Raw genomic sequence first — 18,767 nt, 5'->3', positions numbered from 1 at the left:
AATATCTGCGTCACAATGTTTTGTTTTGATTTTAGGAATTTGACCTTAAAATCTACGACGTTAAGACATTATCATTGGAAATCAACAAAAAATATTTCGGCAGTATATGGCCACATTCTTTCTCTAGAGTGTTTTGAACATGTATGTGAAATAGCTTCAACAATGGTTGGCTGCATAATGGTAAAAACAGCCTTGACCTGAAAAAGGGGGAGAGATGTCATATTTACGGATTCAGGCTAATTTCAAAATTGGTATAAAACTTTTGGTTTTTGATCGATTACAAAAATTCATTTTTGTCATTAAAAGAAATTGTGTCTGGCGTGAATTACACTACAATTTTTATTTCTAGGGCTCTTTGATTTCTTCAAATATTTGTTATAATGACAGAGTGAATCCAATGGCCCTCTATAATTACGCACAGAAGATCGCCTCCCCTTAATGGGCAGGCCATTTTGATTTATCAGGTAGAAATTCAACCAATATCGCAGTGTGAATCTTCGTTTTGACCTTTTGACCCCAAATTTAACATTGATTAGGACTAGTGTTTATTATATCACTCATACATACATTCTAGACAGTTCATTGGTTGATAGCCATTTATCATTTTTACCATCAGCCTCTCTGTGTGATAGTTTTTACCATTAGTGCTGCGCCATAGTGCGCATGCACCAAGTCGTGCGCTGACTCTTAGTATTACACTGCAAAACATGGTTTTATGTTGATAAAAAAATGTATTCCCTATCTTAAATAGTATTTTTGAGCAACAGAATTTATGTATGAGTGATATAAAACAAATATTAACTGTCTTAAATTTGTGTAATGGTTGAAATATAATCACTCAGTGAAAGATGTATTGTTCCATTCCACTCGCCATTCCGGCTCATTGAATGGAACAATCCATCTTTCACCTTGTGATTATATTTGGACCATTACACTCATAGACAGTTAATATTTGTATACTATCACATTTTCATGCACAAAGGATGCAATTGGCCCAGTAAATTATAGGCCACTGATGCACACCAGGAATTTATCCCCCCATATAACTTACCCCTGATATACCTTATAAATATTTATATTTATAATCTATATAAATAAAAGGAAGGTTGCCCATCTTGTGCGCGAGTGTTCTCCGAATTGCCTAGGCTTTCGGCTTTGATTTAGTGGTATATTGATCGGGTACATATTGCCATTTTTCCATCGGACATTCGTTTTTGCAAAAATTGATGGTAACTAAGAGAATAACATAAAAAACTGTCGTGTTGCTATGCAAAATCGATCGCAGTGGCATTGTGGGTAATAAGGACAGTGAACCGCGTAATAATATTTCCATTAAAAACCATACGCAGAGCAACATTGCCCCGTTTTCTGCCAACTGCGAGGTGGCCAAGAAATTATTCAGGCTATCTAGATGCACAACAGCGCATAATTTAATAATGACCTTACGAGCTTTTCGTCCCTTGGTTGGCAGCCAAGAAATTAAGGCTACGACGCGCGAATCAGGTCTTTGCGTCATCACTAAGGTAACGTAGGAAACGGTGGTCTAGTAGTCTAGAGTGGTGATAGTGCCTGCGGGTACAATTTCATTATTTATTCTAGGCCTATGAAATGTCGAGATTGAGGAATATATACGGGAAATGCATTGCACTTTATTTGGTTGAAAACGGTCAACAAATATGGTTAAAACCGGTTTTTCCCCAGGCTTTTTATTGTCAAAACTCAGTGGTAGCGCTACCATAACTAACTGGCAGCGCTGGTGTTAGTGCGTTGGCGTACAAGGGATGTGACTCGCACGCACGGGGCGCATATGCATAGGCCAACTTTCCGTGCCAGAGAAATAGAAAAGAAAAGTGTTCAAAAAAGGGCTGAAAACATTTCTGTTTTCAGAAACATAATTGCTTGTTATTGGTTCTTGTGAACTTTTTGCTTATATTCTATCATGTTTTTGTTGTATATTTCTTGCTTTGTTGTTTTGAGTGCTGTGATCATTTGAAATGGCGCTATATAAAAGCCTATTGTATGTATGTATGTATGTAAAGTAGGACAAAACTGAAAAGGTAGGCCTAATATGGATGGGTTATGGGTACAGGGTTGTGGATTAGAGTAAATAAATAAATAAATAAATAATTCATGAAAAAGGAAGCTAAAATAATGAGAACATAATTAAATGCAAACGGGAAATCACACGCTAAACAGGAAATATGAAAAATGGGAACTAAATAACTATGTAGAAAAAAAGCCAAAGCTAAAAGGAAGGACAAACGTAAGAAAGGGTAGATTTATAAAATATCAAATAATAATAAATAAATAAATAAATAACATGGAAACGGAGAATAACAGCATATATTTATTGGAACAACATAGATCTATGTAGAAGAAACTGAAAAGAAAGAAAGAATAAAATGAATAAATAAAAAAAAAAAAAAAAAAAAGATACGGGTTATGGTTACAGTAACTAAATGAAACGGGAGCAAAATAAAGAAGGAAAGAAAGAAACTAATCAGGAAACGTAAGAAAAAAAGCTAAAATTAGATTAAAATTAATCAGGAAATATAAGAAAAGAGAAGCTAAAATAATGAGAACAGTTACAGAATTAACATGGAAACGGGAAATCACAAGCTAAGCAGCATATAAAAAAGAAGCTATTTATAAAAAGGGAAACGCAAGAAAGGACAGATTTAGAAAATAATGGGAATGCGGTGAGGCCTAAATAAATAAATGACATGGAAACGGAAAATCACAAGCTAAATAGCAATGGTTTTTTTTAATGGGAACAAACAAGGCCCATGTAGAAGAAACTGAAAAGAAAGAAAGAAGCTAAATGAATGCCAGAAGGGACAGGTTTAGAACAATAAAATTGATCTTTTCAATGGTTCTACCTTTTCAGTAATTCCTCCTGTTTTAATGATCGCTCCCATTTACTCATCTAGCGGGGACACGCACGGAGCGCGGGTATCCCGCTAGTTATAAATATTTCCATTAATTTTTATTGCATATTTTTAGCCTTTTTCTTTTCTTTTCCTTTCTTGTCGCTGGATTACCGGTAGGATGAAGCATATAGTAGGCACCTCATTCTTCATTATCAAATTTTAATTTTGTTAAACTTCACCCAAAACGCCGAAATAATATTAATAATAACTGTTGAGAAAAATTTCTGTCCATTTAAAGCTAAAATAAAAAACAAGGTAAAAGGAAAGAAACACCACTGGCTATTTAGGCTGTTGAACATGGAGTTCTAATTACAATTTTATGTCCAAATTGTTCTATTGACCTACAAACACAACAAATTTTGCAAATTCCATTTTGGTGTAATTTGGAACATGAGTAAACATTACAAATATCCTAAAAATATGAGGTTTGAATTTCTTTTTTTAATTCTATATTACAAGATCGTACATAAATAGAAATATGACAGCTCAGATCAAATTTTCTCAGAATCTTCTTTTCTCAACATTTTTCACATACGCCATATTTAATAACACCAACTACTTGTATTAAGTATATCACTCTAGAACTGTAGAAGTAACATGCACCGAAGGACAGGATCATTAGCATAAATTTGTCATTAATTTGTTGATTTTGAGATATTACCATTACCAAAATGGTGTACAATTATACATTTTTGAGAAGTTCAAATTCTGTAAAGTGAAAAATCATACAAATAATATGTGGGGGTAGAGTAAACTAGTCAATCTTACATGATTTGTACCTGGGCCTGATTTCTATCCTCCCTTCCCAATATATACAACTAAATATTAAAGCTGATAATATCTGAGCTTGCCACTTTCACTCTGCAAACCTTTAACACTTTTTGTTGACTGCTGTAATCTTAATAACATATGTAAAAATTTGAAGGAGTTTCAGCAAAATATAGTATTTGAAAAGGGCAAAATAACTTAAAATATATATAATCATTGCTCTTGATGTTTAGCACTTTTAATAAGTTCTAAGTCGCATAAGTTTCTGCTAGTGCACTTGATACAGGCACATATGTGACACGATCTGGTCCATGGAGGCCAAAGAAGGCATTTTTGAAAATTGAGTTACTATGATTATTACCTTATAGTACACACATTAGGCTATCATATACTGAAAACACCAAAGGTCTAGCATACTTGGTTCTAAAGTTGTGAAATTTTGTGATGTCAATTTAATGCATTTTATTGTATCTTTACTCCATACTTGTCATTTTATCTTGATTTCAAATTTACTGTCTTTGGCCTCATGGACCAGATTGTGTCACATATTAGATTAGTGTCTAGATTTTGCAGTTAGTATCATTGTGGCAGAAATTGCCTTAGAAGTCTAGAAGGTTCAGGAATTTTAGAATACGATCCTCTTAACATGTGACGCAGAACCACTTTGAAATCTGGATGTTTACGAGCATAAATAGCAAAGTTGATGGCGCTGTTGCATAATGTTATCACACGAATGTAAAACAACACATGTTGATTGTTTGGGATGAATAAAATAGCAAAATATGGTAGAAAACACAGCAAGAAGGAACACACAACCAGGAAAAGGTTCTTTGTGATTTTGATCTGGTCTCGACTTATTTTGTCCATGTGGTAAAGTGATGTTGGGGATAGCTTTCTGCTGACATCCATTTGAGAGCTGATTGTCTCTAAAGAATTTCTTGCTTTGTGATGCCTTGAAGATAGCATCGTTTGTTTCCTTTTATGAAAATGTTTCTTCAAGTAGATGAAAATCCAAGTGTAGGTTGTGATGATCACAAATAAAGGTATAGGGAAACCAGTAAGGAAGATTACCAGAGAAACCATGAGTTCATTTTCTGGTGTGTCAATGGCAGCACATGCTAAATCTCCTGGATCATAACCAAATTTAAGCAATCCGTTGTACTGAGCTATAAGGAAACTACTCACTGGTACTAACCAAGGAATAGCTACACAAGCGGCAAGCTTCCATGATGTGAATATCTTTGGGTAGAGTCGTGGTTTAGTTACCAATATTAGTCGGTTTACGCCGATTGCACCCAAGGTGTATAGACTTGTTCCTGTAAAAGCATAGATTATGAAACCAGTTAGCTCACAAAGCCAGTAGGCCTGGGGTATGGGCCAGTTGTCCTCTCCAAGTATGATGATGATGAAAAAGATCAAGAAAAATGATGTTGTCAGATCAGTTACACTTAGGCTGGTAACAAATGCATTGGTAGATGTTTGTAGTTTGCGTGAAAATAAAACTGCCAATATGATCATGGAGTTGCCTATGATACCAGCAATGGCTATCAAGGCAATGAGTGTTGCAGTTAGAATTTGCTCCCAGTAGGATACATGTAAAGTGTATGCAGAATTAGAACTGTTACCTGGAACCAGGCTGTCATTAACACTTTTAAAGAGATTCGTCATTTTGGAGTGCAAAATGTTGATGTGAATTCAATTTGTGAAGTACAGGTGTTTTAAACAAAATGTGACATTCAATTTTGTATTGTATGCAAATTATGTCATTTGTCATTGTATCATGTATTTGAAGTTGTAAAAAAATGTTTCTTGAATTGAATTAAATTGAATTGAAATTAAGAATGCAGTGACGCATACAAGAAGTTTTTGATTCATATTTAACACAAGACTCCACTTTAATATAAATTCCCAACAAGGTTGCCATAGTTGTATTTTTGCTACAAAAACAATCAAGTGAGCCCAATTGTGCAAACAAATGGCAACATTGGTTACTAAGAATAGAAGAAATAATATCACATTGTCAAGAATTAACTAGATGATCAATCACATGGGAAGCATTCATGAATATAAAAGTGACAAATATGCGGAAATGATCATATTCAATATTTTCCCGTACGATGGGTGCACACATACCAACTAGAAAAGTTTTCTATATAATTCAGTGTCTGTGACTATTTGGATATTCACACAGAGCTCTATTTACAGATATTATTTCTGTAAATGGGAAAATCCCAGATATTAATAGAGATACTCTATTTATCATATATAGAAAATCCAACATGTTTCATTGTTTTTCAGTTGTATATACATTTTGGTTATTTTGTTCATAAGATCTTGATGAAAGAAATCATATTACCCGGGGAGGGGGGAGCACTCACACAAATGGTCTGTATGCATGTGTGACAAAAAAAACAAGGAAAAGGGGGTGTTTTTTAGGCAAGGCAAATTATGCCCGAAATTATGCGAGTGACACATTTAGGGTCTAAAAAACACTGATTTTCAAGAATAAGGGTAGTTTTCTGAAACTGAACAACTTGTTTAGGGTACCTTTTCAAAATTTTTGCAAATTAGGAGTCCAAAAAGGGTACATTTTTTCATTTAATTTTATATTAAATTACCTTAATAAGGGCCTAAATTTGCTGGTAGGGTAAAACTCATTTCTAGGGGGTGTTTAAAGAAAATTTGGTCACGCAAGCGTACACTATCATACTTGGGTCATATCAAAAGTTTATTTCTAATTGACTTTTTGAATAAGCAGTAAAGTGACACAAAGTTGAAATCAAGAAATCAATTAATATATTATCATAATATTAAGCTGGAGGGTAAAGTGCTTCCAGTGGCTCTTAATGGGCAGGCCATCTTGATTTATCAGGTAGAAATTCAACCAATATTGCAGTGTGAATCTTCTTTTTGGCCCTTTGACCCCAAATTTAACCTTGATTAGGACTAGTGTTTACTATCACATTTTCGTGCACAAAGGATGCAATTGGCCCAGTAAATTATAGGCCACTGATGCACACCAGGAATTTATACCCCTCCCCCCATAACTGACTCCTGATATACCTTATAAATATTTCAATTTTTGACAAAATCATTTCGCGATTTATTTTTATTGCATATTTTCAGCCTTTTTCTTTTCTTTTCCTTTCTTGTATTTTATTTTTTGCCAAATTGCCAATTTTTTTACAGATTTTTGTTTATTTTGACAACTAAATAAAAGCGGCAAATCCGATTTCACATACCTATGCTTGTGCAGGTCTATAAGACAAACGTCTCTTTTTGGACTTAGTCATTGTATTTTGGCATTCTTTAATGATATTAATTCCCTTATATTATGTGTTTTTTTATCTGTTACAGTACAAGTTTATACCTGTTTCCATTCTACCAGCATACATGATTTATGTAGGCTTATTGTCTGGAGCAGTTTACGTCAATGTTTTCTACATGGTCCAAACTGACAGTAAATACAAGGAAGAGAGAGAACTGTGTGTTAATATAACTGCAATATTTATCACAGTTGGTAAGTTGACATATGTGACCCCTCAGCACAACTGAGCCCTGAAGTCGCCAATCATCATTTTTGAGATATTCAACCAAAATATTCTGCTTGAAATTAGCTTTAAAATGATGTATATCATGTCTATAGTACTTGACATTTAAGTAGTGAAAAATCAATAAAACAGTCAATAAATCCTTTGTTTCCTATTGTTTATTGTTAAGTTCAATGGAGCATATCTCAATAGTGGCACTGGCGACATCCAGGCTCAGTTGTGGAGGATGGTCACATATAGCACTTAGTGTGTGGCCTTGTGTGTAAAAATGAAATTGCATGCTGATGCTCTTAATAAGAGAATCATAATTGGTCAAAATGTGAGTATTGTATATATAGTTCAAGAGAACTTACTAGTTCTGTTGAATGACCTCAATGCATTGACATCATGGCTTCAGATAAGAAGTTTTTAAATGAGACTGAGCAAGTCACTTAGCTAACAGGTTAAGTAAAATAAATCAATATCAGTATTTATATAGCTGCTATTCAAATTGTTAAAACTATAATTCCGCTGCCGCCAGGATATATCACATCATGTGGCTGCCAACAACAATGGTGCCAGTATGATTACCGCTAACAGCTCCCATTTTAAACTTGGGTGGAGTGGAACAAGCAAGATAAAGTGTCTTGCCCAAGGACACCGCATGTTAGTCCTAATGGGTACACAATATCATAGGCCTTCGGCCTATGGTTCTGGTGGGTCAAGCTTAAATAATTCTGAGCATGCAATAATTAACAGTACCATATTGATGCTAAAACCGATAACATATTTATCCTCCTTTTCAAAAAACAAACAAAATCATCTTGAAAAAAAAAACATTCTCAACCCAGCTTTCCTTCCAGGGACTTAATTGAATTTATAATATCCCAAGAGTGTTCAATCTGTTTTGTTTTGATAACTTTTTATGTTGCGCATGTTTCCCAAAATAACCATATTATAATGTTATGATGCATAAGGCGACAGAAAAAACCCACTGCTTTATGGGCCTGACCTACCCAGAATTTGCATTTTTGCTTAAGGGGGTACTACACCCCTGCCCAATTTTGTGCCTATTTTTGCATTTTTCTCAAAAATTATAGCGCTAGTAAGATGTGTATATTATAGGGGCAAGGACTACAACTACTGCACTGGAAATTTTATTTCAGCACAGACAACAGTTGTGGAGTTACAGTCAAAAATGAGGGAAAACCAATATTTGATCAATAAATCAATAACTGAATAACTGCTTGCCTTGAGTTGCTGAATTTTCAGTGCAGTAGTTGTAGTCCTTGCCCCTATAATATACATACCTTACCTGTCACCAATGCGCTATAATTTTTGAGAAAATGCAAAAAATAGGCACAAATTTGGCTAGGGTGTAGTACCCCTTAAATCATGTAAACATAGTTTTAAAATGTTTTAAAACAGATTTTCAAGCTCTCGGTTTTGGTGATATTTTAGGGTCATTTTAGCCAGCCCTATAACAGAGTTATTGTTTTCATCACCTACGCACATACCAACTGACGTGATAAAAAAGATCTATTAAAAAATAATCAGATTGGAAGTACTAGTATTTAATGTTTCACTTGTAGGCTTGTATGATACAATAGATACTGATCAGCCATTGTTATGATTATCCCTGTACAGGTATATCATTGAGCTGCATTCTACAGACAATTCTTTTCAACACAGTTACTATACCAGACTCAAAACCACATGGATTGTGGTAAAGTAACATACCAAAGAAACATTCAGCAGTGTGTTTCTCACATGCTGCAAAGAGACCAATTTGATCATCAACAGTCTTTCAGAGCATTGTGTGAACTGTGAAGAAGGTTGGAAAAGGTAACAATTTCAGAGTCTAAATTAGGCTGTGAAGACACAATGGGATAGTGGCAAGATCTCGACTATAATTGTTGCTTAACGTGATATGGTCAATACTCGACAATGCTTTGCCTGTATTGTCTCTCCATCCAGGTATACAATGAGTAACACAGCAATAGCTAGAGTAAGTAGGCTTTCTTACCTGGCAGAAGGAGTGTGGCCAACCCTATAGTGGAAAGTGTGCTGAGGCTAGTGGATCAATATCTAGGCATTGTGCCTGTGCGAAGCGCACTATAAATCATTACGCTTTTTATATAGGACAAAATTTTAAATGCTTTGCGATGCTTTATATCAATTTGATATGGTCAGAAGAAAGACATAAACACATTTTTTTGCTCAAGATGATGAAATGTGTTCATTTGTTTCTGTATGCTGTCAGACCCAAATACCTAGAAATGGTCTTCTATGGCAGAAGGCGCTATTGTACATAGTGTACATGTTTGGATTCTCTCTAAAAGGGAAATTAGATGTTATGACATGAATTTTGGGAAGTATTCACAAAAGGAAATAACTTTGGTCCTGCAACTATAGCCCTGGACCAGTTGGGATCAATGTGTTTCAATTTTATTATGTGATAGAGCATAAGTTAGGGCTCTTTTGAAATTCCCTTACACAGGAAGGTGTGCGCCATCCTGCAGCTTTCCTGTGCTAGCCTTCTTTTGTTAAAATCCTGTGTGATTATAACACTGCAATTACATTTTGTAGCCACTTAAATTAGGAGCGCGCTTTCCTGACCGAGCTTTCCTAAGGCGCGCGCTTAGCAAGGGGAATCCTGCCTTCTTTCTGTGTGAAAACGTGGTAGGGTATTTCAATATGAGCCCTTAATTGATTTATAAGTCATATCTTAATTGACTATTTCTTTTTGAGAAGGAATAACCAGTTGGACCAAAGTTATCACATTTTTGAGAATAGACATACCTTCTTAGATTCAACACCACTTATTGAAGTAACATGCCTATTAATATATTACATGTCTAATAATGTTTTTAAAATTGTTTTGCTACATACCTATTAATATTTGTTTTGCTGCTGACAGACCACTTAACTTGAAGCATACAGTGCAAATGCTTGAAAAGTATTATCAACTGGCCTTTTTTTGGCATGTCTAACATCTGATTGATAAAATTACAGGGTATGTATATACATGGTACATGTATCACATTTTTGTAGTGGAAGGGAATGTGTTAGCATAATATTCAGCTGAGAGATATACATGTACTATACAGTAGTTGACCAGAGTCAGGTATCATTGTGCCTCAAATCACTTACTTAATGTCAAATCAGTGCAGATTGGGTTAGAAGTTAGAATAAATTGCTATACACTTGATCTGTGAACTTTGTCTTTTAAAGACAATCTGGTTTTTTTCATCCTGGGCAGCAAGGGAGAACAGTGCTGGTCACTGATTGCTTGTCCCAGGTTTAAGAATAATAAATATATAAATAAATAAATCATAGCGGTATCTCATAGAATTTCCTCATGTTTCAAAGACACTAGAGAACAAATAAATTAGATTAAATGTATCTTGCATTCCTTTTCCTTTTCTTTTTCCAAGAAATCCAAACTAGATGAAGGTAAATAAGAATAATGTTGTAAATGCATGATTCTGGTCAGCGTTTTTGTGACCATCATGTTTGCAGAATAAGTTAGCCATGTTAGATCATATAATAATTTGATGGGAGTAAGATCAAGCTGCAGCTTGAAAACTGCTTGACTGAGTTAGATTTGTGTTGAGAAAAATATTTTTCTCTTATAAGTTTTATGAGAAAAAAACTGAAATGAATTGAGAATAGAAAAGCAAAATAAATATAAGTAGCTAAAACACTGAAATAATAAATTATATTATTATGTTTATGATTTGAAACTAGATGATATATTATGTGAAGGATTAATAGAGAAGTCTGTATTATAGAGCCTGTCAAAATATCCTCATTTAAACAAAATTCTGTCCACCAGGAGGCTTCCATGGGATAATTTGTAAAATAATAAAACAGATGATAGGTATAAATGGTTGTGGAATTGAACTAGAGATCTGTCCGCATTCCAGTTGGTTTATTTGACAGGATCTACATTGGAGTATGATAATGTTATCTTGTAGTGTTTTTATCTAGCAATTCAGTAGCAGAATCAGCACTTGACAAAGGGTATTCGCTGTAGAAGTACTGATGAAACAGGATTAATTACCATAACAATGGGTCAAAATGTATTGCCCTGCACTAGACATTATACTGTATCTCTGCATCGCACCTTAGATTATCAAAGAATAGGCATAAAGACCTGGATAATAATTCTATAAAAATTTTACATTATGCTGAGTCCATGTACATTTCACTCGCATCTGTACAATTAGGGTCTTTGAAAAGAGCAGTATTGTATTCAATCTATGATTGAACACATACACAGACATGGCAGGTGATGAGTGCAGCCTGCTTATTCGCTGCCATAGTGCACATTACTGGTTCAAGCCTGGGCTCATGCACCTATTCCAAATTATGATATGCCATAAGCTTGTGTTGTGATCATTTTGATCAGTGGTTCGTGAATAAAGAAAGTGTGAGCCAGTTGACCTAGCAACAGTTATATTCTAACGCACTACGTCAGCTAATAGTGCAGTGCAGTACATTCAAATATTGTTTTGACCCATTATTATAGTACTTAATCCTGTTACATCACTACTTCTACAGCAAATTGTGGTCATGTAGAAATATGTTATTGACTTTCTTCATAACAAGCAATAGAGGCCGTCAGCCTTTCGCCATCTTGTGGGTACAAATGATCTGTGTGTTCATGCATCAGACACTACGCGCAGGGCACAGCTTGCCACGCAGCTGTTATCGCGCATCAACGCAGTGAGTTTGCTGCTCATGCATGGAGATTGAACGACCATCACAGCGTGTACCCACAAGATGGCGGCATATGACGTCACGCTGACGGCCTCTATAGCTGACATTTACTGTAGGTGACGCCAATTCCTGAGAAATACTCTCCTGAGTGTACCCAAGTTACAATATCCTATCCTATCAGTTGCTTTGAAGATGGCATTCCTATACTTTGTTCAGCTAGTAATAAGTGAAAATTTATGTGGTTTTGTTTATGTCCACATCTAGAAAATCCAAACTACTGTTTATGTACATTTAGAAATGCGCTATTATTTGATCAGCTCGTAATCAGCAGGAATTGCGTGTTAAAGAAAGTAGACAATGTACAGGAATTCAATTAATAATTTGTAATGCTTCTGGTGAGATGTCACAAGACAATTCTCAAGTCAAAATAAAATAAATATTGATATTAATCCGCGATATTATAAGGCCAGCGGATTACAATCTGATTAAACTATAGTCCCACATACTTGGATTAGGTGGTACAACCAACTGTATGCCAATTATGTATCAATCCACAATATTATGAGCTGAACAAAGTTTAAACAGTCCAACCTCTCTTATCCGTACTCTCTCTCTCTGTTATCAAGCTATAATGATCTTCATAGGAGAGCATGTTTTCAATGCTTTGACTTCTAATTAGGGCTATTGTATTTAAATTCCACACTACCCCTGTGGAAGATTAAGCTAAAATCTCCAATGGAGGGAGTATGAGTTTTTGAATAGAATAGAATAGACAATTGGGTAATTTCCATTTGAAATACTCACTCCAGTTGTGGTAGATATAGGTAAAGCCATAATACAGGGGGAGTATGGGTTTTAACCCTGACCAATTACATTTGCAAAACGTACTCCCCGTGGAGATATTTCCAAAATCTTCAATAGGGGTAGTGTGGATTTCAACTGGAATAGCCATAGCACTTAAAACTACCTTTCGATGTTATTATTCAATATTGAATAATATTTGGTTGTCACAATGTAGCCTGTAGATTTTTCACTGAGCCGGCCAATGATTGGTCCCATCATCATCCCAAAAGAGGTTGGACTATAAAGTACTGTAATATCAATAACTCAACTCTCCAATGACTTCACTTGGGGAGAAATTTAAAATCATTGAAAGCATTAAAAAATGCTGATATATATTTTATTTATTTAGCCTAATCATGAATTTAAGTAATTTATGACAGTATTGTATAATGACTGAAATTGTATTATTGTTTTAATTATTACATTATATAAAATGAGCTTAAACAACCATGTTATCATTAATCATAACATTTTATATTTTGTCATTACCAAGTGCACATGGCTGAATTATTTTGTTAAGTTGTATATGTATGAAGGAATGCAGCAATAGTTGTAACATAACAAAAACATGTTTGTTTTAAGTAGAGGTTTATATTAAATATTTTGCATGAGGTTTATATTAAATATTTTGCATATAATTACAATGGTTTCAGTGAAACTTATGCCGTTTGATTTGTCAGACAAGACTAGTTGATTTCCCGTCAAGTGTTCAGTAGTATTGAATAAAAAAAAGACAAAGGTTTGAAACTTTGTTATTGTTCAAAAACAATGTTTATTTCCTGTAGGCTGTATATAGTTCATCTTTGGGAGCAATATTACAGCATTTTATTTGTTTCTGTTGAGAAGTAAAAAATAAAAAGTGCCAAAGAAAATGTTGTTCTCTCGTAATAGTTTGTTTTCAAGTTAGATGAAATTAATAATTATACTTTTCCTTAATGCTGAGTTCACATAAGAGTATACGGTATTCGCTATACGCTATTCGATCAGGTGTGTATAGGTCAGTTTGCCAATTTTAAAACTGAACCTTCATCTAATCAAATGCTTGTAACTTTACTTCTTGAGGTTACATTGTTTTCAATGAGGTGTCATAATGTGCATCCATTTAAAAAATAATTAATTTACCCATGTATGGTTTAGTTTTAAAATTAGGACTGTAAACGCTGCACTAAAATCGAATGCGCACAATTCCCACTATACTATACTACATGTATACACGAATAGTGTACTCCTATGTGAACTCCTATGTGAACTCAGCCTAAAGGCATCACAGGTGTAGAAGTGAATTTAACTGACCAGTTGTAGTCCTACTAATGTTGGGCATATTGGGTGGTGTAGGGGAAAATCAGACCCTAATTGTAAGACTATTCCTGTGCTCTTGGTGAAATTTGCACCTGTGCTACTCTGTGACCATTGTCCTGGGAAACAGTGAATTGCAATTCGCTGCCGTAGTGCACGTTAGAAACCATTGGTTACTGGTTCAAGCCTGTGCTCATACACCTAATCTGAATTGTATGATATGTCATAGACTTTGTATTGTGTTCATTTTGATCAGTGGTTCGTAACAAAGAAAGCACATGAGCCAGTTGACCAAGCATGGTCATACTCTTACATGCACTACGCCAGCGAATATGTGGCTTTAAAGTTTCAGTTTTCATTATCTAACCTATTGGCCATTTGGAAGTGTCACCATATCATGATATGTTTGGGTACAGTCTTGACACTAAGGACCAATTTCGCGAAGCTTGGCTTGTGCTCGTTCTTCCTAAGCCATCAGGCTAGCCCCACCAAGTGAATCCATTTGATTGATTATCTTTCTAGGTGATGTACGATGTGAAATTGTAAGCAGTGGTATATAGGACTAATTGGTCTTAAGCCTGGTGGCTTAGGAATCATGACCAAGAAACCCACCCGAAGAATTTTTTTGAACAAAATTCAATGAGGAATTCATGTTTTGTTAGTGTACCGGGCCCCCATGTTTCTTGAGCTATCTGTGATATGATCAATTCAGGCCTGTGTATCAGACGGTGCGCGGTGTTGGTTGGCGTCACTGCCATGTTTTCTGTTAAAAAGTTCAAGAAATGTATTAAATTCTTAATTATCCCCTTGGGCACCAGCACTTAACACAAATGACCATACAGGTATGTTCCCCCAGAAAGACCCCCCTTTTTGGATTTCGCAGCTCCAAAAGATCCCCCAAATTTGACTAAAATAGAGCTCCGAAAGACCCTTGATTTATATAGATAATTTCAGCTCTAAAAAGATGCCTAAATTGCTCATTCCTCACGTTTTTTTCAGTCAATTTTCAACCAGAAAGCCAAGAAAGACCCTTGATTTTGACTGTTTGCAGCTCCAAAAGACCTCCATTTTCCTTGTTAGCAGCTCCAAAAGAACCCCTTTTATACCGGTATGCCATCAGCACCTAAAGATCCACCACCTCAAAATTCCGGGGAACATACCCACCATAAATTAGCGGTGATACTATCATGTTGTGCTTTTAGACAAGGCTCTCTCCACATGGGTATAAATGGGCACAGCATAATTATTATTCACTGGCGAAGTGATGTAATAATCAGATTAACTACCACAGCAATAGGGTAAAACAAATTCTGAATATATCGCGCTGCACTACAGACAGGTTGCACTCTATCACCTGTGTATGTCTGAAATCATAGATTGAAAAGGTGCGAGTGATCAGCATGATACGGTTCAATGCAGAGGTACCATGTGAACGTACTAGTGAAGTCAAGTATATTCAATAATTGTCTTACCCTATTGCTATGGAGTTAATCCGATTATTACATCACTTCGCCAGCGAATATTGCTGGGAAGGTAAAACAAGACTCTTTATAGGAGTAGCAAACTTTCCCATTACATGTTAATTAAAAACACCTGAGGGAAAAGATGGGTACTTTGGCCTGTGAGCATTGTGCAGTCATGACTTTACCTTACCTGCCGGGGTGGGGTGTTATATATCAAGGGAGGACAACCAGTGTGGTACTTGCTACATTACTAGGTACCATGGGTTGTAGCATGGTAGCACCTCATGTGGGTGTGGCAAGGGACAAAGTGGTGGGTATGCATGTTGGGGGAGGGGGTAGGGTTGCTGACTTCTGATGTGCATAATCAGCAGTGCATTTGGTTTGCTATTGCAATATAAAATGTTCCACAAAACTTGAGTTATGTTTATTGGTCGATTTCTGTGGCCCCATTTGGTTGGCAATAGACCCACCCTATGAAATAACCAACCAAAGCAGTATTGCAATTGAAATTGAAGGGCAGCTCTCTAGATTGAGTGGAATTGTATTGTATTATCATGTGCAAATCCCCATGGAGGCCTCCTGGAAGACAGTTATTTTATTTAAATGACAATGAACAAACGATGTGATATTGCTGGGGTGCCAAATATGTTAAACAGCTCTGTCCCATTCAAGGGAAGGCACTGACTGAGTGTGTGGGGAAACTGGGGTTTGCTAGATACTTTACATTTGTAAAGGTTGTCACATTTCAATAAAGACAAACGATGCAAAGAACTGAAGTAGACGAATAAGTTACTTTTATTCTCTACAAATCATGTGGAAAAAGTATATATTTATATATTTATATATATAAATCATCTTTGCAAGAAAGATTACAATTTTGACTTGTTGCTATTCACACTGTCCAACCACTGAATTGTTGATTTCTCTTGTGTGTTTACATTAGATTGAACCTGACCTTTGGTAGTCATTGAGTCAATTAAAAAAGGTCAGATGTCATCTTTTGAGGACACAAATGAGAAATGACGAGATAGAAGTGACAAGATTTTGCCTGTAGTATGACGGTTAAAACCAGAAATGAAGTCAAACCATTGCACCAGAATAACTGGAAAATACAAGAGTGAGTTCATCTCACACACAAGATTTCACCCAGGTTTACCATGAGTCGTTTATCTAAGCTGCAGAGTCGCAACTTTATCATATGATTATTATCATATGCTAACATTGCAAAATTAAGGTGATATTTAATCCAGCAGCATCCGAAGCAATGCAGATAATGAAACAAGACATGATTTACTTGTTTTCTGACTAACCTTTCTGACAAAATCTGTTATTCCCATTCGCATAGCTACAGAATACCCAGAAGTGTTATAATTATGAAAACTTACTTAGCAAAATGTTGTCACTTCATACTCAGTTACTAAACACAAATGAACAAGGACACAAAATGTACTGTACACAGATACATAAAAGAGCATCAAAATGCCCGTCTGTCTGTCTGTCTGTCACTCAACATCTATTTACTACAAGGAGTTGACAAAAGATGTGAAGGGATGCATCTTTCTAATAGAGGGAACAGTGCAACTGTTGCAGAAAAAATATCCTCCCCTGATTTTGTTTGAATATAAGGTGACATAACGAGAGTTCTCCTGACAAGATAAAAAAGCACATAAATTAAAACACTGTTGTCTGTTTTTAAAAAAAGAAGTTTCTTGTGATCCTTAATTTGTTGTAGTTTCGATGCACGACTTGTGACATAGCGACATTCACTGTAAATCACTGCAGATGCAACAAGCCAAAATTTATATAAATAGAAACAACAAATTAATCATCACAACTTGACTAACTTTTCTTAAAGAGACTAATCTTTGTAAGACTCAAAAAATGTCTTGACTACATTATATTCATATTAAATATTAACAGTGTATTTCATAAGCTTTTTATTGTACATACAATACATTACATGTACAAATACATACACATTAATACATTCCGCCATGTTTCACAATTTTGTTTTGTATGTACAAGGACACAAAACGGCGGAACAATACCCATTTTTCTCTTATAAAAATTTCAAAGAGTAAATAAAATTCATAAAAGCAACAACAAAATATATTATTTTGTATTTGGATATATTAAATTTCATACATCTCGAATACCCATACATCTTACATAGACCAAACGATACTGTGCTTGCCTTGGCAACAGTCAAGAACTGCACTTGTCAGTAACAAAATGAGCTGCACTTGTTATTAACAAAATTGAAGAAAATGAAGCAACCTATGGTACTTAAGGGACATGAGAAATGTACCAACTTACCAAAGGTCTTATACATTTGGCGATGAGGTTGCAAATATTTTGATGAGTACCATAGCTGAATTATTGTAAATTCTATTTGCATGTTTCTAATAATAAATTAACACAAAATATAAATAACACGGTCCACATGTTGCGTACAAAGGTTGAAATTAAACACTAGGAATACAGATGGCATTATGTGTGTAGCTTTCCCACATACCTTCAGAATCTGTCATCCATGCATGCACTGATTCCTAAGTACCTTCATATATATCATGGACACCACCAATTGGATGGATGTTTATAAATAAAATTACATTCCTACTGCAATGGGCTATTCCAGTTGAAATCTATGGAAGACATGACCTAAATCTTCCACAAAAGGAATTTCAAGTGGGGTTACCTGAATGGGTGACTCCATTCAAAATCTACACTCCTTGTGTGGGAGATTAAGGCCATGTCTTCCATGGATGGATTGCAACTGGTATAGCCCAATGTGTACATCAGTTAAAGAAAAAATTGCTTCATTCAAGGTACATTTCCTATCATCACCAACACAAACTTGCTATATATTTTGATAATCAGTCATATAAAACTGGTTTATCAAGATTTCCAGCATTCCCATTGGTGGCAATGACAAATCCCTATTGCTCAAATTATTATTGTAGGCCTTACAACTTGCTTTACAGAGAAAACAAATTGGTCGTTTTTCTTCTGCATAGAAGGTATTGCTATGTTAATGAAGTATTAATTTAGCAGTATTATGCATAATTAGTCAAAATCAACCCCTGGTTACTTTCCTACAACTTCATTCCTTACAATCACAGGGGAATATGTTCTTCCTGTACACAAGGTTTTACTAACAAGCAGATCCACCTTCTGTATATTAATAATAGGATCAACATTTCAGATCAAAT

General features: G+C 35.2%; 1 protein-coding gene across 2 annotated transcripts in view; it reads left to right on the top strand.

Moving 5' to 3' along the window:
- LOC140154993 (battenin-like) overlaps positions 1-9,433 on the top strand; it is a 40,375-nt gene extending 30,942 nt beyond the window's left edge. The window contains exons 14-15 of one of the 2 annotated variants that reach the window (XM_072177660.1): positions 7,056-7,218; positions 8,876-9,433. In XM_072177660.1, the coding sequence (XP_072033761.1) occupies positions 7,056-7,218; positions 8,876-8,958 (246 nt within the window). In that variant the 3' untranslated portion in view covers positions 8,959-9,433. The remainder of the gene's footprint in view (positions 1-7,055; positions 7,219-8,875) is intronic. The other variant, XM_072177662.1, reaches the window with a different exon arrangement.
- The last annotated feature ends 9,334 nt before the right edge of the window (positions 9,434-18,767 follow it).

The sequence above is a fragment of the Amphiura filiformis genome, chromosome 6 (assembly GCF_039555335.1).
Source record: "Amphiura filiformis chromosome 6, Afil_fr2py, whole genome shotgun sequence".
In the NCBI taxonomy this organism is placed as follows: domain Eukaryota; kingdom Metazoa; phylum Echinodermata; class Ophiuroidea; order Amphilepidida; family Amphiuridae; genus Amphiura; species Amphiura filiformis.
The sequence above is the reverse complement of the archived record's forward strand: the minus strand, read 5'-3'. Positions and strand labels throughout refer to the sequence as shown.